This window comes from Channa argus, chromosome 18, assembly GCF_033026475.1.
Source record: "Channa argus isolate prfri chromosome 18, Channa argus male v1.0, whole genome shotgun sequence".
In the NCBI taxonomy this organism is placed as follows: Eukaryota; Metazoa; Chordata; class Actinopteri; order Anabantiformes; family Channidae; genus Channa; species Channa argus.
The window spans coordinates 2,530,559-2,556,297 of NC_090214.1; the positions used below are offsets into that span (position 1 = coordinate 2,530,559).

Here is a 25,739-nt window from a genome sequence, read left to right on the forward strand (position 1 = left end):
CTATTAATGAGAGATGTGTGTGTACACTTGCTTGTTAAAGGACGTCCTCATGTCTGTGTGTGTTGTGCTAATAAGTAAATAATTATTGAAGCTCTTCGTCTTTACCTCGGCTCAGAGGCCATAAAGGATTCTGCTGTGAGCAAGAACACGATTGAGTTTGTAACTGACTGTAAATGCTGGCTTCAGGGAGCAATTTGTTCTATTATAACAAAACTACATGAATTTTTAGATAAATGAGATTGTTAAAATACCTTCCTAAACCTGCGTGTGTTAGCTCGAACCAATTCATATATTTACTAAAGGTAATTTGTGAAAAGATACTATATATACTGCAAAGTATAATGTTTGGTTTTGTGTTACTGTAAGATAAGATTTTCCTGTTATTATTTACAACACCTGCAGGCTTAAATATATACATATTGTATATGCAGTGCACATCGGCATAGAAATGACTTAGTCTGACATGAGAAGAAAGCTTTTGGATGAACCTAAGAGATAGTGATCTTGCAAGATTGTCCCAACTGCAAAAGCTCTGTCCGCCTTAGTCTAAATCCTCAACACAGACATGGCCAGGTGCATCCTGCCTCAGGATCTCAGACTGATATTTTTACTGCTCTAGAGGTTTTTCTCTGGTGGATTTTAAGTTGTCTGAATGTCTGACAGCTCATCTTTCTGAACCTTCTTTTCTGCTCCCAGACTGCAGCTGTTAACCCTTTGACTACAATGTGACTGTTCACAAAATAAATGAAACTCAGAATTGGATAAGAATGACTCGAGTTGTCATAACATTACCCGTTAAAGATGGAGGCCAATTGGCTCAATTCAGTAAATAGTATACAGTATAACCTGTTGTTGAATGTTGTATCAAATGAGCAGCGGTCAGTGTTATTGTGTCATCACACATTCAAATATCGGCCCCTCTCTCCAGAAATGTGGCACAAAGCACCCCCACTGAAAACACTGGGGGTGTAAACTGCTGGTGTTTGACTGATCATCGTCAGCAGATACAGACCAGGCAAATGTTGGGGCTGCGCAAATAAAAAAAAAAAGGCCCCTGCTGGACACTCATATTGGCACAACCTCTGTACAATGGTGGGTAGAACTACAGCCCCTGAACAAAATGTAGACTCTGGCTGTTCTGGTGAACGTGCATTCTGAGGAAGTGAGTTCCATGGAAGGTTCCCGATGCTCGGGTAAACTTCCTGCAGTGGAGATGAGCATTTAGTGAGCAGTCCACAGTGTAGTACAAAGATAAATATATAAAAATATTTTAGTGAAGTACCAGGGCAACTAATGACCTACAATTGATGATGTTTGTCTCCAGCAATACGTAAAACAGGTGGCAGTCCTTGTTACAGTTGCGGATTTAGCCATTTCACATGAAACTTGGGTTTGCACTATTTTGCTAACTGATTATCTCATCAAATCAATTATAGGAAAATTACATTTGTAACTATGAGGCTTTTTGCACAGTGTGATACGGTGAAATAGGTGAGCTTTGAAATATTCTGCATGTTGAATGTAGAATATTTAGGGATGTTTTTATGCATTCACCCTCTGAGTGTACTGAATCCTTTCTTCTTGCTCTTGGTGCTATTACGATCAAATTGCTGCACTGATGAAAACAAGGTTTTCTAATGTTGCGGTTAATTTACCAGCTGTTGCTTTTCTTTATGAGAACAGTAGAGAAGTGACTGTTTTTGGACGAGAGCTCTACTCTAAATCGTAGCCTGGAGCAAGTGCTTCTTGCCAGGGTTTTTTTTTTTTTGTTTTTTTTGGTACTAGCCTCCTTTGCAGCTTGGATATGAGTATGTTGAGGTTTATATTTAAAATCCTCCGTTGGTGCCGGGGCAGAGTGGTGATGATCTGTCTGCAGGTAGCAGACATGCCAAAGGTCCATGGTGGTGAGGAATTGTCCTGCAATTATCTCTATTTCTGGGGAAAAGGGAGCTATTTGTGTCTGAGTGGTGAGATGGTTTCATCGGCTACTGTTATTGTTTTGTACTTTGGTTTAAAAGTGTGACGTGGAAGTTGCAGCAGGACATAAAGGAGTACGATGGAGACGAGAAGAGAAGAAAGACGAGCAAATGTCACGAAAACAATCGTGATAAGCAAAGTGAAGCTGAGTGTTATTGATTGGATGTGAGGCGATAGGAAGTGACGCACGTCTGTGTGCATGAGGAGCGTATGACAATGGAGAGACGAGCCGTGAAAAAAGGAATGAAACCAATATGTTTTCATTTCACTCATCACTAAGCCAACATAACTACAATTTACTTAATGGTACAAGCCATAAATGATTGTTTGAAGCTGTTTTGGCTTTTTGATCCAATCTTTTTTTCCCCCACACTGCTTATGATCGTGATCATCACAACGTGACGGTAATATCCGAGAGCAGTATTTGTACTATAAGGCATTTCAGGAATAAACATGGATCACTGATGAAATGTGAAGAAAGCTGGAAATAAGGTCAGGACACGTAGAATTAATGAGCCACAAAATTCCATAACGAGGAGAAAATGAGCGTAATGGCGTGTGGGTTTCATAAAATGTAAAAGAAAAAAAGAAAAATACAAAAATCATATCAACATATAAATCAACAGTGAACGCTCATCCCGATATGCCAACGAGTAAAATAAGGAAGTGCCAGAATTGTGTACTGGTGCGTAGCGGACCAATCCCAGCACGGGTCCACAACCATGGAAGCAGCTGTGTGAGATCCAGTGGTGTTTCAAGCTACATGCTAACATAGGCAAACATGCCCAACATACTGAAGTTTGTCAGGTATAAAGTTGACCATTTTCACTATCTTAGCTTGTGTGCTAACATTTCCTTACTGGATACCGTGGGTTCTGCAGGAGTTTGATCCTTGACGTGCTTTATTAAAAAGGGATTTAAAAAATAGTAATAAAGAGCATGTCAATGTCGGTAAACTGAGCTCATGGTAATCTAATCAACAGCTGCATAGGTGACAAACATAAATGCACTTTTGCACAGTAGCATCAATCTTCTCTTCTAACAAGAAAGTGTAATTCAGGAGGGAGTTTTGATGTTAAGTTCTCTTTCTCCTCAACATTTTCAGTTGCAGAAGACAAAGTCTGTCAGCGTCAAGATGCTAAAGTGTGTACCAAACATTTTGTATGATAATGGGAAAAATGGAAAATCAAAAATTAGTAACGCCAACTAAACAAATTAAAAAAAACAATACAGAGAGTGGAGCTGCAGAGAAGTAAAGACCTGTCTCTACTTCCTCTCTCTTTACTTCCTTATTGGTGGTTACACCTTTTACTTTATTCATACACATTTATCCTACTTCTACTACTAAATAAATGAAATGGAAAGCACTGGATCTTCTGCATGAAGTACAGTAACAAGGCTGAAAACAGATCTGCTTCTATTAACTCCTGATGTTTAGTGGGCTTGTGTGTCGCTGGACAACATTCACGTAATGTGGTCACTAGGACCAGTAGCAGCTACATCTCAAGCTCAATGCAGCATCGGTTGGAGTGTGTTACCAGCTCCATGCGTCTGCGGCTGCTCTCCTGCTCTCTCTGGGCCAGCTCCTCCATCTCCACCCTCATGTCCTGCAGGCGCTGCTGATAGTATCGGGCGCTCTCTCTCTCCCGGGCTTCGGCCTGGGAGCTCTGCTCCAGCTCCTCTCCAAGTCGAACCACGCTGTCCCTCAAACGCAACACCAGCACCTGTTCATAAACACAAGAGTTGCACTAAAGAATAATAAAACCTGTTAGCAACCCCAGGGTGGAATTTCGGAAATGAATAACCATAATCATACCTCAAATCTCTTCACTTGCCCTCTCTGAAACTCCAGTTTATTCTCCAGGTCACATACACGTGCCTCCTGTTTACTGACGATGCTACGCCCCACAGTGGACGCCTCCAGGAACTGCACCCTGGACGCACACTGCTGGAGCTGAATTACGAGTAGGTGGAGAAGAGAGAGAGGAGTGAGCCAAATATATTTGGAGAGCCGAATTAATGTACTAATACGTGAGTAAGTGGGAGAGCGCTGGAGCCTGCAGTTATACTGAGATCTGTAACAAGCAGGTTAAATGATCCAGAAACCCATCACAATCTTACACGGGCCAGCTTGGTCCATAAACCTCCTAGAGCTGCATTTATTTTCTGATTAGATAACAAAGGTACCTCTTCTTGGAGAGAGTGCCTCTGTTTCTTCACCTCCTCTAGTTCAGCTTGTAACTCTCTGATCTGAGAGATATCACTGGAAGACTGAAGCAGACAAGGACAGTGACAGATTTGCTTTTGGAATGTGAGTGACGCAGCTAGAAATGCAGAGTGTGAAACAAGCACTTACCTGCGCAATGAGAGCTTTGTGCTTCTTCATCAGTTCATTGAGGTCTTCTTGGTCCTCCTCAAGCCTCTTCAGTAGGTCCACCTTCTCGTGCTGCAGCAGGGCTAACTGCTCATCCACCTGGACATAAAAACAAAAAGATAAGGACTCACGCTGCATACATGTTCCACTTCCCGTACGACTGAAAAGATGCTCTCTGCTGCCAAACTCCACAATGCAGATAACAGACGACATGGATGTTTCCCTAACCCTCTGACAACCACTTACCCTCTCACCTGTGCAGGTTTTTTGGGGAACAAACAGGCGATAATGTGGATTTATATGAAAAAAAGGTGCTGCAGATGAACAATGTTATTAAGTTTTGTTTGCAATGTTTCAATTCAAGTTAATTCAACTTTACTAATATAGAGCCAATTCACAAAAAGGTCATCTCAAGGCACTTCACAGAATAAAGTCCAGACTATACTGTCTCTTTAATTTCCGATAAATAGATAGATAGGTCAATAGTTATTAATAATCATAACAATAATAACAATAATATTGGGCTGTATTTCTATAGCATCTTCTATGTAAAAGCATCTAAAGTGCTGTACATCAGTCACAAACAACAAACAACCATAAAACTTACAAGAAAAGCAATAAAATGTAAAACAATGAATAAGACATTAAAAAAAACGGAAAACAATAATACAAAATGTACATAGTAGTAAAAGCAAACATATCAGACACAAAAAAACCTGTTTCTAGCTGTAAGTGGCAGCATATAAGAAGGTTTTTAGTCTCGTTTTAAAAGACTCCAGGGTGTCTCTAATAGAGAGAGGAGGGGAGTGTGATATGAAAAAGACCCTTCTACCAGCTGATCTTTTCTTAACCTTCCTCTTGTGTTAGCTTTCTGTTTCCATCCCTTGTGTTAACGGGTCAGTTTTGACCCGTGTTCTAAATCAGCTGTAAAATACACAAAAAAACAATTATTTCTCATCTAATTTGTTTCTCATTTGTTGGTTACTTTGTTAGGCTTCTTTTTCAATGAAAATATTAGTTTTAATGTTTTAGGTGTGGGCCTTTTGGGGCTTTTTTTTGTCATTATACCCCTCAATCTTAATATAAGAACATTGTAAAATGAACCTCAATAGAAAAATATAAATAAATACAAGATTGTTTTGTTACCTTACCATTATTAAGGGTTGTTAGAACACATCACTTTAATAATTTTGCTCATTTTTTTTTTTTTTATATTTTTAACAATAGTAAAATCTATGGTGTTACGGGTCAGTTTTGACCCGTATACATTTACTTCAAGGAAAAGCCAAAAAATAAAATTATTTCTCTAAAATTTCACTAAAAGTTTCCTCCTGTGAAGCTCTTATCCAAGGTCATAGCTGGTACAAAGAATTGTCACAAATGATATTGTGACTTTGCAGTCCAGTAGTCATATCGAGGACCACACGTTTTCCTTGATTTTTCTCTGGGATGCCGCCAGCAACTTTGCCTGTGTAAATCTATAAATTCCAGGCATAGCTTGTTTTTGAATCACAGGCTGCCCAGATTTTTATACCATAAGTGACATTGTTGCACGAAAAATATTTCTGTCTGTTGATGCATCCCAGAGACTATCAGTGGCCTCATTGCAGGATCTGTACCCTCCAGCAAGAAGAAGAACACCAAGGTAAGCATCTAGGTGTTCCTCATCAATGTCTTTCCACGTGTCACCATGGACTTTTTTTTCCTTCAAGGTTTGTCAAAGCAAGAATGACTCTTTTTAGTGACAATGGCATAAAAAGCTCAAAACATGTCTTGATGTCACTGACTCTCGTCACAGCAAACCTTGTGATTTCAGGGGTCATTTTGATGACATTTGCAGCAGCTGCCCTGCCATGTGCATCATGAGGTACTGACCTCCAAAAGATATTACCATCTTTGGACTTTCAGCAAATTCTTCAATGGTGACTTCCTTATCAGACTCATCAGATGTGTCTGTCTCTTCTGGATGAAACTTTACATTGTCTTCCTCCTCAGAAACCTGCTTATCCATGTCGCTTTGTTCCTCTGTGTTTACTTCCTCATTTTCACCAAAAATACTATCCAGAACTTGGCTCATTTAAAATCTTTCTCATTTTTGAAGCTGTAAATTGGAGATGTGAACTCTGCAAGTCACCAATTCAATACTGAATTCACACGTCTGGACGCGTCCATGTTTGTTTGTTTGTTCTGTATTTGTGCAGCTATACAGGAAAACTTAAAGCTCACATGATTGGGAGAGGAGCTGGCTGTCAGTGTTTAGGCTGACAGTGCACTTATTATTTCAGTTTTTGCTCTAAATATTGCTTTATAACCTTATTTTTAGCAGTGGGTCGAAACCGACCCTAACATCACAAATGTCATAATTTTAATAAGAGCATTTCATAATTTAGTTAGAAGTTTTAAATGTTTTTTATTTTGTTGAAATAGAGGTTACTGACAAATTCAAAAAGCCTTGATGTAACAAACAAATGTATATGGTTTTTTTATGCATTTAAAACTGAAAATGGGTCGGTGCCGACCCTAACACAAGAGGAAGGTTAACTCCAGAAATACATAATAGTCCTGATGACTGGGACCAGAGGAGTCTAGACGGAACATAGGGATTCAACATTTGCTGGTGCCAGGTCAATAGAAGCACCCTAAAATCCGGTCTGACCTTTATAGGAAGCCACTGGAGTGATTAAACATCCTGGCTCTGAATCCTAGCTAGCTGCAGAGTTCTGGAGCATCTGGAGATTTCTAATGCTTGAATGTGGGAAACCTGACAGCAGTACATCCTGTCGTGTGTTATTTATCTTGACTTTCTGTATGCGTGCACCCACATACGCAAATGATTAATACTTTTCTCGTGTGTTAACAGGTGTCATCATCTTCATCGTCCTGTCCTAACCTTTTTAATTTAACATAAATATGCAAGTTTCATACTTTCAAGCTAATTACAATTTAACGGCAAGTGTTGATCTTTTTTGTAGATTAAAAAAAAAAACATTAATGATGGAAACTTGCTGTTTGTCATGGTTGATGTATTAATAATGAAACCAACATGAACCACGATGAAGCTCGGTGTTGAATTCACACTGAGGTTTATCCAAGAGTCCATTTAAATGACAGTGATTGAATTTAACCCACTATCCAACAACTTCAATTAACCAAACTAAGAGTTTACACGAAATGTGGTTTGTTTAGTTCTTTATTTCTTTTTACATTTAGTTTGGTTAGAAGACTTCATGTATAGTAGAACCTTTTGTTTAAGTTGAAACATTACACTTTATAGTGTAACAGTGTAACATCCTGCACTGAATTGCCATAGTATGGACACTTTTGATTTCATCTGGTTACAGAACTCCAGGCTTCACTGTGTCATTACAACTTTGCAATCCTTTGCTCTTCGTCTCCCTCTTGCCTGAGTAGGTTTTAAGCCACCAGAGCAACTTCAAAACTCTCATCATCTGCATGTCTAATGTTGCTTCTCTAATTTATTGACGCTTTTCGCCCCTTTCGGCTACACATGCATCAGTCAAAACACACTCACCACACTCTTCTGCTTGCAGATATTTTCCAGTTCAATCTGAGTGTTCTCCAGCTCCTGGGAGAGAGTTGCCTGGGTCCTCTCAGCCTCCAGCCGCCTCGCTTCACTCTCTTCAAGCTAATTGGAAACAGAGGGTGCATTAATGCATCTCAGAAGGAGCAGAAGGTGACATTGGGAAGTGTGCAGCGTGCTGTAGGCAGCGGTACCTGACAGTGCAGGCGCTCTATCTGATCTTTGCCGCCGTTGGGAAGGTTCTGTCCCGAGCTGTTGACCGTGGCAAGAAGCAGCTGGGCATCGGCCAACAGGGCGTGAGTCCTCTTCAGATCTCTCCTCAGCTTCTTCTCCACATCGAAGTCTCTGTGTCCCACCTGCAAGATGAGGGAGCTTGGATTAACCCTTCCCTACAAAGACATTAAGCCTGGAAGAGATTAGCATTTTATAAGCCTTGAAAATGAGCAGTTTGAGGGCATAGTGACAGAGACACTATAAGACTAGAAAAGAGTGCAAAATTAGCTGGCCCCTAGTTGCTGGGTACGATTGTTTTGCAGTGCCTGCAATGGAGTAATAACATATCCATCAGCTAGAGAACATCAACCCACATTAATATTGACGTACTGTATAATGTGCCAGAGCTGGATGCTCATTCAATCCCCACTGGAAAAAATGTCCCACACACACCAAAGCAAACACGTAAGAGCATGAAAAGTGTGTGTAATACAGTTTGCATGCTTCTGCATCAAAGTGTGTGTATGTGTGTGTTCCATGCCTACCTGGTCACACAGGGTTGCAATAAGTCCTTCCAAGTCATGCTTTTCGTGAATCACCATCTGTTTCTCCTCGTACTCCTGCTCCAACTGCATCTCCAACTGTCTGAGCTACACACACACACACACACACACACACACACACACACACACACACACACACACACACACACACACACACACACACACACACACACACACACACACACACACACACACACACACACACACACACACACACACACACGAGAATGGTGAACAGCCTGTGTGAATGAGCTTTTATTGTATTGTCTCAGGAAATTCTCCCTGCAGCAGAATGCATAATGATGACAGCATGAAACACGCCTCCTAACTATTTACTTTTGAATAAATCAGGCAAAGTTTGGTGCTTTGACCCTTTAGCCCAGGGGTGGAAACTCGTTTCTCATCAGTGAGATAAAGATAATGACACTCACGCTCAAACACAAACCCACATCTTACTCTTGAACAACAAGTAGCCAAGTTAGCACCAAAGTCTTTATTACTGTTCAGTCAAAATGACTTCTCCCACATTCTCAAAAGGTGAAAATTGATTTTTTTTTAAATTAATATTTGGGGGGTTTGGAGGCCTCTGGGAAATTGTGATGAGACTAAACAACTTGCTACTACTGCTGCTGGTCCTCACCTACATGCCCAAAATCACCTTTGTATTCAGTGCGTGGACAGATTATGAGAAAATTGGTCCCTGGGCACAGACAGTGGAAGGGCCCCCTACCATTTTTAGGGGGGGGGGGGGTTGATTTGAGCCTGTTTTTTGTAATCCCCACCAACATTTCAGTAAAGTCATTCACACTATCTTTGGTGTGAAGCGGTCCACATGTACTTGCAGGCAGAGTCATGGTGTCTGTTACTACAAACTAAATATCAATAGTTAACAACAGTTAATACTAAATAATTCATTCCAATAACAGAAATGGGAAAAATTGAAATATGTAAATGAGAAGGAATAAAGAGGAAATGCAGAGGACAAACATTGGGGGATGCTGCGTAACACTGGCAGGAAGTTGCGCTTAGCGGTTGTATAGTAATGTTATATACATTGAATCCACTAAAACAGTGTCAGAGTTATGTTCTTTTCATTGCTAATCAGCCATGTGTTGCGTTTTTATGGTAATTTGCCACATGGAGCTGGTCCTTGTTTAAAATAATGAGGAGTGAACCAAAAAAAAGCTGTATTTTCTGCTACTTGAGGGTAAAGGAATTTTGAATAATATCTATATTTAAAACTATATTGTTTGTTTTTAATCTTGTGCAGTTTGCAACCTTCTGTTTCAGCTATAGGCTACTGCTTTGTGAACAACTTTAGCCGTATATCCCTTGCAGTTAACTTAGGACCTTTTCAGGTTTAGGTAGGTGAGTGGGATGAAGACTGAGGCTAAAATGCATGTTTGTGAAATGCATTGGGTCATTTTGGAAACATTTGTAAGCCTGTATTTTCTGCTTGCAGAGCATCCAAAGTTTGATTTCCCATATTTTGGTTTAAACTTAGAGGTCAAAACTCCTGAAAACAGGATGCAGGGATTCTGTATTTCTACTTTAAAACTGGGACAGCAGAGTTCATGTAAAAATCTTCAGGTCGATCAGGCTTATTTCAAAAGAACAGTCTAGACGTCTCATTTGATAATAACTAATCAATTCAAACATTGGCGTCACCGAGCAATTGCCACAGAAGGCGAGAAGTATCTAAGTTGGCAGCTCCTCACATCTGTGAAAACACTTCAGGAAATGCTCAAGTAGGAATTACTTTAATCAATCAATCGTGTATCCTCTACCATCGCTGCAGCTATGCTGCTGATGAAAAATCCATGCTGGGATACTTGTAAATCCAAGTTCACATACACAAATCCATGCTCAAAATGTCCTTGATAAAAAGGTGGAGGAAGAACTCGCCGAGAGTTGGCATCCTCTTACTTTGAAATGTCATAAAGAGTAAAACAATATTAATGTATATGCCAATTCAGTTTAAAGGGATGCAAACTTAACTCTAATAAAATATTAATGGACATTCAGCAAATGTTCTTTCATCATTAGAAGTAACAAAATGGTCAAGGAAAGCATAAAAAGGTATAATAAAACACGGAAAATGACATTGGTGCAAACTAAATCTTTGTTTTACTCATTAAAATTTTCAATGCAAACCTTTGCACCCAACGGTATTATGTGTTTAACTCACCCGTCTTTGGGAGGACTTGTGGACATCTTCTAACTCCTCTTCTTTATCCTCTAATTCCTTTTGATGAATCTGTTTCATCCTCTCCATCTCCACCTCAAACCGCATGTGGACCTGTCAGAGATCAGGAGACATGAGGTGAGAAAAGCGGCAGTGTGCAGATGTACTTCATCATGTCAACGTGCACCGTAGGCACCTGTTGCTGCTGTTGTATTTTGGCAGTGAGCTTGGAGATTTCCTCCGCTCTCTCACTGGCCTGGCTTTCAAGGAGGCGAAGCTGTTTCTTGAGGTCAGGTAATGAATCTGAGGCAAGGTGAACAGGCAGGCTGAGGTCACGGATCTGAGCGCACAACTCCTCCTTCTGCTTCTGCAGACGATCCACCTCTGACTGGTTTTCCTGTACACACACATATTCCCAATATTCACCACTGGTATGAAAACATTTTGTTAACTCTCCAGTTCGGAAACTGTTTTGTCCTCTGGTTACCTCTGGGGCAAGTGCAGGTTTAATGGTCTAATCATGCCCAAGGATATTTTGTCAGGTTTGGCTACGAGATGAAACTAGAGCACACTAACATGTGCACAGACACATGAAGCACAAATACAAAAACAAAGAAAAGCAACAGCAGAGTTTTGTGTGGAAAAATAAAGATATTATAGACCTTTTTTTTTTTTTTTTTTTTTACTAAACCTAAAACATCTTAAATCTTAAAGTTTATTAAAAATCCTTTCACCTATATATAGGTGAAGGTATACTGCTTATTCTGGTGATGCTTTTCCTGGGTTGTGTGGGTTTCCTGTAGATTTCTGTTTCTAGGTTGCCACAAGTCCCTATGCTAACTGCACAGTCCAGGAAGGCCAGTCTGTTGGTGTTCTCCCTGGTGAAAATGATGTTGATGTCTTCTCCTTTTAAGTGGTCTGTGAAAGCCTTCTCTTCCTGGATGTTAAACTTCACCCAGGTGTCATCTACATATCTGAACTAGTGGGTCCCAAGGAGGAGGAGGGTTTTGTGCCATCTTCTCTACTTCTTCCATGTATAGGTGACACTGGAGAACCCATGGCACAACAATGTTTCTGTCTTTAGAAGTTGCCTCTGTAGGTGGTCACTGTCACGTTTGTTGATTTTAGACACAAGTTCTGAGTTTGAGGTTGAAGTTGCTTCTAGTGTTCACAGTGTTGCCCTCTTCCAGTTGTCCCCTAATGACTGTCAGTGCTTTAAGGGTGGGTGTCATGGTATCATCGGCGTACAGTTTCAGCGGGGAATTTTAGATCAGATGGTGTTCAGTGTCCAACCAGCGGTGAAAGGATGGTGGCAAAGCATTTCACAATGTTGTGTGTCACCACCACAAGAAGAGCAACATATTGTAAATGGTTCTAAGCCTTTTCTTGTCTTCTATAGTTAATCTTTAATGTTTTTTTTGGCTTGTGGTTGGCACGTGTTCGTATCTGTGTAATCTAAACACCATTTATCCCTTGCTGAAATTAATTTAGTTCTATATTAAATTCTGTATTAATTGAACATTTAGCGCGAGCTGCCACGATAACATTCATAACTCAAATGTAGCAGCTGAGTTCACACAGTTCACGTAACATGTCTGACACATCAAACCCCGAAGATGTTTGTGTCATTCACTGGCACAATACCATTACATAAATAATTTCCATGACTAATTAAATGCTCTTTTCCAGGTTTACTTGATGAGTACTGAATGGCATTTAGATAAAAATACACTGTTAGTGTATGTTAGGTTTTGCTGTTCCCTTGGAAAAGAAACAAGCAGCAGAGTTACTGTAAGAACACACTGAAAAGCACTAATAACTCATTGTGTCAATATGTCATTAACACCACTGCACTGCAGAACTGAGCAGCATGAAGTACTTGTTAGTTTACACTCATGACTCATGTAAAAAAAAAACTACACCAAAGCTACAATCTGTCACACTGGAGCTGAGCCATTTATTCTATATTTATTTATATGTCATTTATAGGTTCTAGTTGTTTCCCACTGAAGTTCCCCATGTGGTTTCGTGCAAACGCACATAAATACATACAGACCTGTAGGCTGCGGCGCAGAGTGTATAGTTCAACGCCCAGAGCCGTGTTTTCCTGAAAGGCTTTGTCCTTTTGCTCCTTCTCATTGTCGGCTTCCTCCAGAGCCTGAGTCAACTCACTGTCAAACCTGAATAAACACAAAAAGACGCACAGGTGCTTCAGGAAAAGTACTATAGAGGTGGTATTTTTTAGCTTACATAAAGTACATTTTCATTTAATTCATATAATCCAATTCACAAATCATTCATTTGCCTTAGTTGGCTTTACAGTCTTTATAACACACTTTTAAAGGGAAAAATCTGATGTTAAAATGTTTTTTCTTTCTTCCTCCTGTCATTAACAATGATGCCGTTACCGTGAGCATGGATTTGAATAAAACGGTCATAAAAAACCTATTGAAGGGAAGAAAAAAAAGCCTGCAGCGTCCTGGTTAACCGTGCAGGCTGCTAGTTAAGGCTACAATATGCTCGACTGTGTTCTCTAGCTAGTGTCAAATGTACCTGCCTGTGGTTTCCTACTGAGCCGGTAGTGGACAGCTCGGCCTCAGGCAATAAGCACTGAGCTGAAACTCGCTATAAAGCTCAGAAGAAACCCATGGGAGCTGCAGGTTTAGCGGATGATTCTCCACAGGTCTATAATTTAACCTTTTACTGTTACAGTCATTTGATACATTATTAGAATAAAGGTGCTGATTGTAGCTGCTTTGAACACAGCAAACACTTAGCAAACATCTTCTGACCAGTTCAGTTCATATCAGCTTCTTCCTCCGTGTATTTGTGAGGAAACAATTTGAGCAAGTTGAGAAATGGACACTTGCTTTAGTGAAGGAATAATCTCTTCGTCTGACCGGCATTAATACTCAGGTACTGACTACAGACCTGATGTGAACATGACTCAGCTATTCTAAAGCTACATAGAAAGGCTGTATTCAGAGAAACAGGTGGACACACACCTTCTCTGTTTGCGCTCCAGCTCATGCATGCGGCTCTGCAGGCAGTCGGTGAGAACTCGAGCATCCTGAAGGTCAGAGGTCACGCGGCGACAGTGACGTTTCAGTTCTGTCACACTCCTCCTGGACTGCTCTAGCTGGGCCTGCAGTGACGCCACCTACACACACACACACAGACACACACACACACACACACAAAGTGTTATTATTATCACCAGATTTTTAAACTCCCATCAGAGCTGCTCTGCACGACTGGCTGTTCCGTCTCACCTTGGCATCAAGGCACTGCCTGGTCTGTCTCTCTGTCTCCAGTTTTTCCTCTGTCTGCTTCAGTCGTCTGCGAACAAATTCAACCTCAGTCTGGCAGCACTCCAGCTGCATGGCCAGCTCCCCTTCTGTGTGGGGAGAGAGGGATGGGACTTTGTCTTGGGTGATGGTCATGGTCACTTTAAATCTGCTGGCATTTTGCCAGTTGTCACCAGTCAAGTGCCACAAAGCTCAAACTTTAAACAGGTTTTTAATGCAACCAAGCTAAATTGTGTTTCTCTTGAAGATGTCGTGGTTATTAGGACCAGTCTGAATGGATGTAAACAGCACAATGTTAGCAGCTAACTGCACAGCTATAGTCTGTCCACAGTGAAAGAATCCTGTTCTTTACCTGTCCCTGCTCCTCTCTGACTCTCAGTGAGCTCAGCTTTGTGTTTCTCCTCCTTCAGCTGCTTCTCCAGGGTTTCCATGGTGACTTTGCACTGGTCTAGTCGAGCCTGATGTTGAAGGAAAAGATATGTTCAACAAGAGGGAGGCTGCATCACTTTCAGGCAGATGACAGAAAAGGATTAAGCGAGGAGCACAACAAATCAGTGCACCCACACAGTGCACAGGTGTTGAGAAGTCCCTCGTCTGGACTTGTGCATTGAGGAATTTGTAATCGATTACTTCTTCACGAGTGACAGCTCAGTGTGTCTACCTGCAGGTCTTTGTTCTCCCTGCTGAGCCGAAGTCTCTCTGCCCTCTCCACATCCAGAGCCTGACCCACCGCATCACCACGGAAACGCTCATCGCTCAGCTCAGATGTCACTGCTGTAACCTGCAAGCGTGGATAAAAATGTTAATATAGTGTGTGTGCATTCATGTCTGTGTGTTTGTGTGTGTGTCACGAGCCTTGGTCTCCAGGCTGTCTGCAGTCTGCCTCAGCTCATTCCGCTCTTTCTCTGATTTCTCCAGGCGTCGTCTCAGAGCCGATATCTCGTCCTGGCAAAGAGTAAAAGAGATTCTCAGAACATCTGAAGCATCTTTGAAATCACTGCTGAAAAGATTCGCTTTATGAAGTGTTTGCTGCCATTATTTTTCCACTTGTTGCACACAGAGTCTGTACAGCTGTGGATGCAGATGCTGCTTTAGCTGAAACTGAACTATTATTATCTGTTTGTTTCCATGGGTCATTTTATATTTGTGTCTCATCACTGCACATAAATTCACTTAGAAAACCAAAGTCTGGCGTTATAACAACACACTGTAATATCAGACACACTTCATGGTCAGGTTACAGTGTACGCTGTGTGATTTCAATGCAAATGAGGGGAGTAAGTCACTTTTAAATCCGTTAGCATTAATTAAAGTACATGCTGTTGAATTATTGTCACGTTACCGTAGCAGTTGAAACTGAAGTTTATGTGGGAACCAATGAGCAGAGATGGTAGAAGCACACAAAGTCAATACAAGTAGTTGAATAAAAGTACTCTACTACAAGTAAAAGTAATGCTTAAAATGTCTGTACTGAAGTACAAATTACATAATCTTAAGTACCAAAGTACTGTACAAGAGAAAACAATGCATTATAAGCAATACTGAATGTGATGCTGTTGATTAACTGATTTATTGAACCAACTTGCACAGGTGAAAATTATAGTACAGGACGGTTTTGGTAATTAATGAAAAATAAGGGTGAAAGTGATGTATCAACTTGGTGTTGAACAAAAACAGCACAGCAGATAATGTTCGAGCTGATTAAAACTAATTTATGTATCAACAGGAGGTCATATCCCAAATAAAACATCCTAATATTCTATTTTGTAGTGATAACCTACATCTGAAAAAAGTAACTAGAAACTTGAGTTGTGAAAAAATGTACAATATTTTCCTCTGAATTGCATTAGTATTTGTAAAAAGATTCCAGTGCCACAATATTTTAAAGTACCAGTACAGTATTGGAGTAGCTGCACTTTGTTACCTACCACGTCTGCCCATGAGTTGAATGACAGGATATCATAACATTAACATTGTCAGACAGCAGAGCAGAATGTTGGCTCCACTCTAAACAGGTACTGTACACTGCTTCGCTGCATGTCTGACACAAGGCGTCTTCACTGCTGTATTTAACAACAATTCCTGTTAACAGCAGGGACAAGGAAGCCGGTCAGAGTTGATGGAAAGATGGACGGAGCCAAATAAAGAGCAATCTGTTAGAGTCTGCAAAAGACTTGAGACTGGGGCAGAGGTTCACCTTCCAGCAGGACAACAACCCTAAACATACAGCCAGAGCTACAATGTGATGGATCAGATCAAAGCATATTCATGTGTTAGAATGACCCCGTCAAAGTTCAGACCTAAAGCCAACTGAGAATCTGTGGCAAGAGTTGAAAACTGCTGTTCACAGATGCTCTTCGTCCAAACTGACTGAGCTTCAGCTATTTTGAAAAAAAGAATGGGGGAAAGGTCTCACTCTCTAGTTGTGCAAAGCTGGTAGAGACAAACCCCAAAAGACTTGCAGCTGTAATTGCAGCAAAAGGTGGTTCTACAAAGTACTGACTCAGGGGGCTGAATACAAATGCACACCACACTTTTTAGATATTCATTTGTACAGCATTTTGAAAACCATCATTTATTCATCATTCATCGCTTCACAATTATGTACCACTTTGTGATGGTCTATCACATAAAATCCCAATAAAATACATTCATATTCGTGGTTGTAATGTGACAAAATGTGAAAAAAATCCAAGTGGTATGAATACTTTTGCCAGCAACTGCAGAACTAGACTTTTTCTTTTTTTGTTTTGTGAACATGAGGCAAATTGTGGACTCTTCTGACCACAGAAGAGTTTCCCCTCAGTCTATCTGACATGAGCTTGGGCTGAGAGCACTCTGCAGCGTTTCTGCACAGAGCTGATGTACTTTTCTTCTTGCATAATAGAGTTTCAGGCTGCATAAATGCACTGTATAAATCACAGGACCATGAAATTTCCTTATGCTTGGCCGCTGGAGGGCTTGAAAGGGACATTGGATGGTGGTTTCTACCCTTGGCCTTTACTCACTGAGATTTCCCTGGAGTCCCTGTAGCTTTTCACAACATTATGAACAATAGATGTAAAGTCAACATTTTGCCATCTTTTAGAAATAATTTACATTTCTGTCATAAATTTTGGCACAAAGCAGTGAGCCACAACTTTGCTCCTTTGAACCTTTGGTGAAAGCTCAAACACGATTCTGTCAGCTGTAACCAACCTGCTACTTTTAAAAGCAACCTAAATTTAAACCGTAGTCTTTTTTTGCCTCGGTCACAATTTTTTTATGACTGTGTTGCAGCCAGCAAACCTTTACTTATATGTTTTTACTTATGCTGAGATATCTATCTCTATAGATAGACAGATATTTATATCAATCAATAGATATAGATAGATAGGTAGATATAAGCTAAATTTACTTATATTGACAATAAACAATAAAGTCGGTCAGTGAAACCATTAAAAATCTTTTCATTGTACTGTTGTCAGGTAAATGAAGCTTTAGAAAAACTGACAGATTCTAGTTTTTAATGCAGTTTAGAAAAAAGTCCAAATTTTTCTTCAATAGTTTGGACTTTCTGACACATTATCAAATCTGATGCAGAATCTGTGCACAGTATCTAAATACATGTGCAAAAAACCCCACAGAAAAGAAGCTCATGAGTCACGATTATTAACAAAAGAATGGCCCACACTTGTCTTTGCTTCTGGGGGAAGCTAAGCCCCTCTGTCACTGTGAGGTTTGACTTGTCTTATCATGAGGGTCTTAAAACTAAAGGTAGTCTGGATTTTGGACTAAGACACTTGCAGATGCTTTTTAAAATTTTACTTTCTAACCAACATTAAGTCATTTCCCCACATGATCCCAATTGAAGCTCGGTGTACTACCAGGGTTACTCCAGCTTTTTCCTCAGTGTGTGTTTGTGTGTGTACCTCTTTGGTCCTGAGCCAATCATTTTCCATGTTGACATCGAGCAGAGGACGCACTCGGCAGAAAAGTTTCCACCAGCTCCACTTGGACACGACCCAAAGAACCCGGAGGTTCCTCTGCAGACAGCTGACCGCCATCTGCTGCACCTGAAAACACACACATTTCAGTAATTAATGGGTTAAAATATAGTGGGGTTTTCCCCTTTGATAAATATAAACTCACCACTGTAAATGAAAAATACACTAAAAGTGGGAAATATGATCAAATCCATTCTGTAAAATCTCATTGGATTTTCAGTACTTGCACATTGAGTCACTGTGGATTTCGGAAATGTTTTAGCTGGACTTGTTGGGAGGTGACATCCTTTCAATAACAAAATGATGACAAAAGCAGAAAGCTTTTAAAAATAATATTAAAAAAAAACTTCCCAGTAAACTTCCTAGTAAAATCCCAGACAAATTCTAGCCATGGTAGGCTTACGTTACATTCAATGTTGATGTTTAATGAGACATAACTACGATTTCCTTTGGCTTTTTGTGACCTTTTATTGTGTCTTGGTCATATTTAGTCCCTTTATGGTAATTGTTTCCCTTTGTGGTCATTTTTCAGTTGCTTTGTAGCCAGGATTTTTCTCTCTTTTAGTAGTTTTCATTAGCTTGATCATTTCCTTTATAGACATATTTTTGGCCTCTCTGGTCGTACTTTGTCTCTCTGTGTCCATTTTGTGCCTGGCTGTGGTCATTTTCCATCTGTTTGTGTGCATTTTTCATTTGGAGTCATCGTTTTAGTGGAAAAGTCTGCATGAGCTCAGCATACAGATGCGATCTCAACAGTCGCCATCACAGCAGACCTACAGACGGACACAAACCTTTAGTTTGCGGTATTTCTGACGGGCCAGATGTCCCATGCAGGCGGCCTGTAAATAGACCAACCAGCCTGTGACCTGCTGGTCTCTCTGCTGCTCCAGGTACTGCAGCATACCTCGCTTCATAAACACCTGAGGCACAGCAGGAAGACAATTCATGAGTCATATTAGCTGGATTCATGTTTTGCTGTTTGATTAGAGGAGTTCAAACATGCTCTCACCCTGCTTGCACCCACAACAATGCGCTTTCTGTCCAGATCCAGCTCAACCAGCAACTCCTCCACCGCCTGAGACACAGAGACAGGAAGCACCAGTCATTTATTCTAGCGGAACATCAGAGACACGGCGTTTCTAGGAGGAAGTGATGTTCCATCTCACCTTTCTCTCATCATGGCTGACAAACCTTGAAGCGTAACGTTTCAGAATAGGTGGAGACAAGGCCTGGAAATGACACCTGAAGTCACTCAAAGTCATGTGCTCCGGATAACCTGAGAGAATCAAGACGAGACAAAGAGTCTGAAATCTGCACCCTCGTTTACACAAACAAGCAAAATGATTTTTTCTCAGTAAGGTGAAACCATGGTGACCCCAGGTAAACTGTGGCCGTGCACACAGTATGAAAAGAGGCTAAAATTAAGAGGCAGTATACAAACAGTCACGATTGTATACAATATTTTGTTGCTTCAGCTGGATGTCGGCCTAAATAAAACCAGGTCTCAGCAAGCAATGTGGACAGTTTCATAAATCAGCAAACACCATTTATTCCTATGCATATCATTTTAATAATGAGGGTTTTGTAATATGTTTCCGATTGAGCTAAAACCAGAACTGGTGCACAAACAGCAGCGCTGCTCTTTAATCGTATGATCTATTAAAATCTCGCTGTGGTCGCTCTGTGCCTCCTGTTTACTCGGCAGCTCTGTGCCAGTCTGGATAAAAATAGGCAGATTTGTTGCAAGTAAAGTAGAGCATGGCCCTAAATGGATAAATCTGCTGCACCTAGAAGAAAATCTCACCCAGTGGGCTCTCTGTTCTTAATCTCTCTTCTCAGGTATGAAAGTTTACATTTTCCTAACGTCGCAGATGCAGTTTCTCATGTTGATGTGTGATTTCCAGTTGAAGGAAAAGTGGTCTGTAAGTCTTTTCCTAACAAACAAAAGTTCGCAAACTTTTTGTGCAGTTAAGTACAACACCGGGTGTGGCAGGCGGTGCGAGCGTGGATACGGTAAACAAGTTAACAAAATGCTGACCTGTGCGGTAGAGCTGCAGGGCCAACAGGATCTGCGTGGAGTGCAGCTGGACTCTGAGAGCTGGGACGTCAACGTTTCCACTGTCGGTCTTTGCGCTCATACACTGCAGGAACACAGGCCTGGCTCGACGGATCAGGTTCACCAGAGCATCCTAGCAGGGGGGGACAGTGACAGAGAGACACTGAAACCGGTGATGCTGTACCTCTCAAACGTTCGCATTATGTAGTGGTAATCGTACTGCCTGTAGTTTCACTGCGATACACTGGGAGTGTCTGCGTATTGCTGCCATTCCCCCGCTGAAGGTTTTCCTGATGGTGCCGTTCCTCTGCAGAGAGCGCTGGCTGCTGCCCTCCAGACCCCCCAGGCCTCGACACAGAGGGGGCAGAGAGATCCTGGGAGTAAACATGGCCTTCACTGCTCGGCTGAAGACAATAGAGAGAGAATCCAGCCATCAGGTGAGACACTAAGGCAAGATTTGAATGCCAGCCAACACGAGGACATGATAGGACACAAGCAGTATTCAGATTACTAATGCAAGTGTTCAATAACTGCATGCATTTATTACTTCTATGGTGGTGTAATGGTAGCATTACATGCAAAAGCTGCGATGTGTAAATCTGAACATACATAACTGCGAATCCAACTCTCCAATAACATTTACAAATTTTCTGCAATCTCCATTATTGCAGTGAGAGGATACAAAAAACACATTCCTTCTTCATTGAAAGTTATGAAATTTTAAGTTTTCTTTAGAGTCAAAGTAAGTCAGTGATAGTTGTCTGTACATTCATGTGCACCCCAGCATTAAAGAGCTGTCATATTTTTAATGATGACTTGAGCAAATATGGGCTAAACCGGAACCCAACAACATACAGTGCTTCGCATTCACCCAGGGTCTTATGGGAAGGCTGGCGACATTTAGGGCTCAGTCTCCTGGGCCTTTACGCAGACTCACTTGGTGGAGTTTTGCAGCAAACAGATGGCATTGAGTGCAGAGAGGTTGTTTTGGATCAGACCGAACCATCCAGTCAGGTCATAGCGGACCGGGTCACAGCCCATCAGGTGGTTCACTTCACATTGCAGCGGCTGCTCACACTGACGCACTGCAGGGACATGCATATTAACAGCGTCCAACTGTGAATTAATGCTGCGTTTTAAGGGGTTTACACATTCTGCAGACGTACTGGCAGTGTGTGTGTGTGTGTGTGTGTGTGTGTGTGTCTCAGCTGTTTTCTACCAGTGTTGCTGTAGTACTGGCAGACTCTCGCCAAGACGCTGTTCTCACTAGAGGCTGGCGTCACCATCTCCTCATCCAGAACCCATAACAGACCCCTGGGGTCTCCATCTGCCGCACGAACCTCAAATAAACACGCAACAATACGTAATTACCACGAAAGAGCAAAATGAGCCGCTGCTGTTTTGTCTTTGAGAATTCCTGGCTCTGTTAGATAGAGGAGGCCGTGAAAAAGAAAACCACAAAGGACAAAATGCATTTTCACCATACTGATCCTCTCAGGAGGAAACAGCTGAGTAAAGCAGTCCTAATTTGGATTTCAACAAACTGCATTAGCATATTTAGAAGTAAAGTCTGCTAAATAAGCACCGATTGCTGCTGCTGCTGCCGCGGTTCTGTGCATGCGAATAACCGAAGGCTAATGAGCACATCAACACTTCTTTAATTATATAGCACTTTTCAAAACGCAGTCACAAAGTGCTTTCCACTATCAACACTGGATCACTAAAAAAAAAAAAAAAAAAGAAAAAAAAATCAACTTCTGCAACTCGGGTCTCATCGAGAAAGTGACTCCAAAGTGATTCCTGACTGTGAAGACCCGGTGACCTTTAAGTTTGAATTGCGATGAGGAGAGAGGCCTCTGAAGATCTGAAGGTTTTACCAAACTGCAGCTAGAAGACAGATTTTTAGTTGCCATAATCGAACTGACTGGAGATGAAAACGTGAAGAAGAGGTTCCAAACTCTTGGCAGAGCAGAAGACTCTAGAGACTTAAAACACCCAATTGAGCTGTTAATTTCATGAGCTTCTCTAAGCTGAGTTTACAGACAGAGTTTACAGACAGACAGAAAAGGGAAATGATCATTGTGAGTATCTGCCTATAGGAAATGCTTTCTAAACTCCTCTCTTCTCTGGATCCCCTGAACTTAAACAGAGAAATGAGTGACGGACATGTTACTTACCGTCCCCAGTGGAAATTATTCCTTCACCTTGTGAAGTCAGAAATCATGGAGCTATAATTGTCGTTGCCGTATGTTGTATGAGCCGCGTACCTGTGGAGGTTGTTGGTCGATGGCAGAAACAACCTCGGCCGGGCTGCTCTCTGGACAGTCAAACTTCACCGGGACCTTCTCCTGTAACAGTCAACACATGGCCAGTGTTCAGTGTTCAGTGGGCCTAATGATTTCTGTGTGACCCTCCAACCCCAGCAGAGACCTGCGCGTTCTAGTTTCCCCTCAAACTGTACGGTGAATGAAGCTGCAAGTTCATGAGAAATCGTCTTTTTCGAGGCCACTTTGAATGTGTTCACTGACGTGAACAAGGATTAATGGATTGTTCAGACGCAGAATGAACAAATGGACCCATCAACTCTGTAAACAGGAGTGTTAACAGTTCGGTAAAGTCTGTTTGGAAAGTTGGAAAACAGGTTCTTCGTCATGTCTCCTGAGAGACTGTACACAGTTCGCTGTCAGAAATTGAAAAAGCTTTTGGAGCAGAAGAACTTGACACGGAGCCGCAGCTTAAATTACGAGTTTATTAAAGTAGTTCTTTTTCAGTTAAAAGCTGAACTGGTGTAAATCTGTAAATCAGAAATTACTGTAATGATTGATTAAAATGTATAAAATATGGTCTCAAGAGGGCCCCTGCAAACATTTGCTAATTAGCAGTGAAGACAAAGTACAGCTGAGCCTGATGGGAATGTAATTAGTTTTGCAGCATTGGGTCATAAACCTACATTACATTTGAACTCAATTAAAGCTCTGGATTAAACGTTTGTTTCTTAAAATTCATCTTGAGGGAAACACAAGAATGTGCACAAGATTTCAGCACCGTCTTTGCAAGAAATTACAGATAAAATCTTTTAACCTGAAACCTGCACTAAGCTCTAAAGATAACAATTCTACTGTTCTTCTTCTACTGTCAATAGCTACTGACAGATTTTAGTCTGGACCAATGTGGGGCAGGAAAAGATGGTTGAGGGAAATGTTGAGTTTCCAGCTGAGCTTAAAAGATGAGCATCTTGTGGGCGCTCTCTGATCTGTACCCAGGTGGCTTCTCGTGTGGTGGGAAAACCAAACCAGGCAGCAACAGTATCAAGGTGGATCTGTGCTTATAACACTCTTGTTTCAAGAATTTGCTATCTGGACCCTGGTGACCACCAAAAGCTGGTTATGCTGAAGTTGAAAGTTCTGAAACCTCTTTACAGGCGCAACACACTGTAGAAGAGAACTGCTAAGTGCCGACCACATATTTTAAGAAAACCGTGCGGTACGATTCTCTAAACCCTGCTTTGAGCGTGCGACGTCTACGAGTGTTACCTGTGCGTATCTCTCCAGCGTGTGTGTGAAGGTGTGTGTGTGGTAGTGCTCCAGCAGCCTCTCTTGCAGGTAGTTGTGACAGAGCTCGGACCAGCTGGCTCCCCGCTCCTCTGCGCAGTGTCTCGGATTCCTCAGGCCCGGCGTGTCCACCACCATCACAGAGGCTAACGCCAGCTGCTGACCGCTCAGAGCCCTGCACACAAAGCACACGCCGTCACAGATTTACAGTGTATGCATGTTACACAGGAGGCTGGCTCACTTGGACTGACTGTAGGGTCTGAACGGTGAATGTACCATGAGACCGAGACTGAGGACGCCTGGTATGTGCGAACACTGAGCCAGCGAAGGCTGAAAGCTTCCCAAAGCACTTTGGCCTTGAGTCATGATTACTGTGCTAAACATTTGCACGTTTTATAGTGAAACTTGTACTTTCCACCCTAAACACAAAGTGATAAATTCGTGAAAACCTTTATTCGGTCTTGTGTTTAGCTCCATTGAACACTTTGTTCTCCAGAGCTGATACATTTAGATCATTTACATCATTTAGCAGCAGCGTTTGTAGGAAGAAGTGCCTCACATCTCCACACACACGGCATTGGCCTAAAATTGGACACCAGAGTCTTCCAGATCCATGGATGGATAATGATTATTACTATGGACAAAGAAAATGTGCGCCATTGTCATTTTTTGCCTCTTTTTAGTAACTTTAATTTTCCTGTCTTTTTAGTCTCTCATGTGTCTCTATCAGCATTTAGTCTCCCTTCCTGTCTTCCCGGGCCCAAGTAGGCTCCCCCACCACTGTGACGTATCAACGTCCTGCTCTACCCCCTTAACAACCGCAGCTGCTCATAACTACTCCGCTGAGTGTGGACCCCCACGTACCTGTTGATGAGTGACACTATGGCGGCGAAGAGTTCTTCATAGAGTCCGGCAGCCATTCCATCAACACACTGAGCAGCCGTCAACCTGGGGCCTACAGAGATAAAACACACTTTAGGACGGTGATAGGCCAGTTTGTCCGTCCAACACTGATTCATTGGTGAACTACTAAAATGGAATTTATTAGATATTGATGATCACAAAATGGGTCTTTTCTGGTCTTTTCTAGCAGCATTTTTGTTTGCTTTTAAATTTAAACAGTTTTTACTTTTATGGTGGCTTCTAACACTTTTGGAAACACAACGGTTGAAATAAACTGATGACAGGCCTGATGAATAAATCATTTCATATAAATAATTTATTATTTGTCTAAGATAATAGTGTTTCTGTTATTCAAATTGATGCTAAAGGGGTTTTTTCTACAAATACTGTTCTCTGCTTCTCATTAAGGTTTAGTTTAATATGTAAAGGGCTGATGTGGCATTTAGTTGATCTTTAAATAAAACTCAAACTAAATAAAGTCAGTGAAATGTAAATCATTTAAGCATCTTCACTCCTGACCTATTTCTGAATCCTGGCTACGGCCCTACCAATGTCCCACTGGTGGTGAGGATTCTAAGAAGAGACACGTGGTCGCTCCACTTCCATCCCTCAGCTTCTGCAGTGCCACACCCACACAGGACGACTAACACCCACAAGCCTTCAGTGAGTCAGTGTGTGTGTCTCACCCTCCTCTGCCTCCGCTGCAGGACTTCTCTCTCTGCTGCCTCCGGTGGCTCTCTGCAGCAGCTGTCGGAGGTGATGTTTAAAGACGGCGGTTTGCAGCTCTTCTCCCTCACACCCCAGCACGCCGCTGGCCACCTGAGCGCTGTCGAAATTCACAAACTGTCTCCTGCCCACTGTGCAAAGGAAAGAACGCAGAGAGGACAGGATGCTACTGAGGTGAGGGTTAAGGAAATTGCAAAGTGCTTGTTTCTCCTTTTTCCTGCTATGGTCGGAAGGGTTTGGTGCGTTTTCTGCATCATGGTGTGAGGTGGACAGAGTAAAAGTGGTCCACATCTGTGCATGCACATCTGGATTTAGTCAAGTTTAACTCAGAGTGCATGACAGTTAAATGTGTTCAG

General features: G+C 41.6%; 1 protein-coding gene across 2 annotated transcripts in view; it reads right to left on the reverse strand.

The window, feature by feature from the left end:
* Window positions 1-25,739, reverse strand: part of LOC137103201 (unconventional myosin-XVIIIb-like) — a 45,466-nt gene that overhangs the window by 7,793 nt on the left and 11,934 nt on the right. For both annotated transcript variants that reach the window (XM_067483291.1, XM_067483292.1), the window contains 27 exons: window positions 25,344-25,514; window positions 24,619-24,709; window positions 23,737-23,929; window positions 22,471-22,551; window positions 21,423-21,543; window positions 21,141-21,288; window positions 20,424-20,607; window positions 20,186-20,336; window positions 19,314-19,423; window positions 19,157-19,222; window positions 18,939-19,067; window positions 18,073-18,216; window positions 15,017-15,106; window positions 14,823-14,942; window positions 14,514-14,619; window positions 14,126-14,250; window positions 13,859-14,013; window positions 12,910-13,033; window positions 11,050-11,250; window positions 10,857-10,967; window positions 8,651-8,755; window positions 8,087-8,248; window positions 7,884-7,997; window positions 4,334-4,450; window positions 4,165-4,248; window positions 3,794-3,931; window positions 3,516-3,701 (listed from right to left, as the gene is read on the reverse strand). In XM_067483291.1, coding sequence (XP_067339392.1) covers window positions 3,516-3,701; window positions 3,794-3,931; window positions 4,165-4,248; window positions 4,334-4,450; window positions 7,884-7,997; window positions 8,087-8,248; window positions 8,651-8,755; window positions 10,857-10,967; window positions 11,050-11,250; window positions 12,910-13,033; window positions 13,859-14,013; window positions 14,126-14,250; window positions 14,514-14,619; window positions 14,823-14,942; window positions 15,017-15,106; window positions 18,073-18,216; window positions 18,939-19,067; window positions 19,157-19,222; window positions 19,314-19,423; window positions 20,186-20,336; window positions 20,424-20,607; window positions 21,141-21,288; window positions 21,423-21,543; window positions 22,471-22,551; window positions 23,737-23,929; window positions 24,619-24,709; window positions 25,344-25,514 — 3,527 coding nt within the window. The remainder of the gene's footprint in view (window positions 1-3,515; window positions 3,702-3,793; window positions 3,932-4,164; window positions 4,249-4,333; window positions 4,451-7,883; window positions 7,998-8,086; window positions 8,249-8,650; window positions 8,756-10,856; window positions 10,968-11,049; window positions 11,251-12,909; window positions 13,034-13,858; window positions 14,014-14,125; window positions 14,251-14,513; window positions 14,620-14,822; window positions 14,943-15,016; window positions 15,107-18,072; window positions 18,217-18,938; window positions 19,068-19,156; window positions 19,223-19,313; window positions 19,424-20,185; window positions 20,337-20,423; window positions 20,608-21,140; window positions 21,289-21,422; window positions 21,544-22,470; window positions 22,552-23,736; window positions 23,930-24,618; window positions 24,710-25,343; window positions 25,515-25,739) is intronic.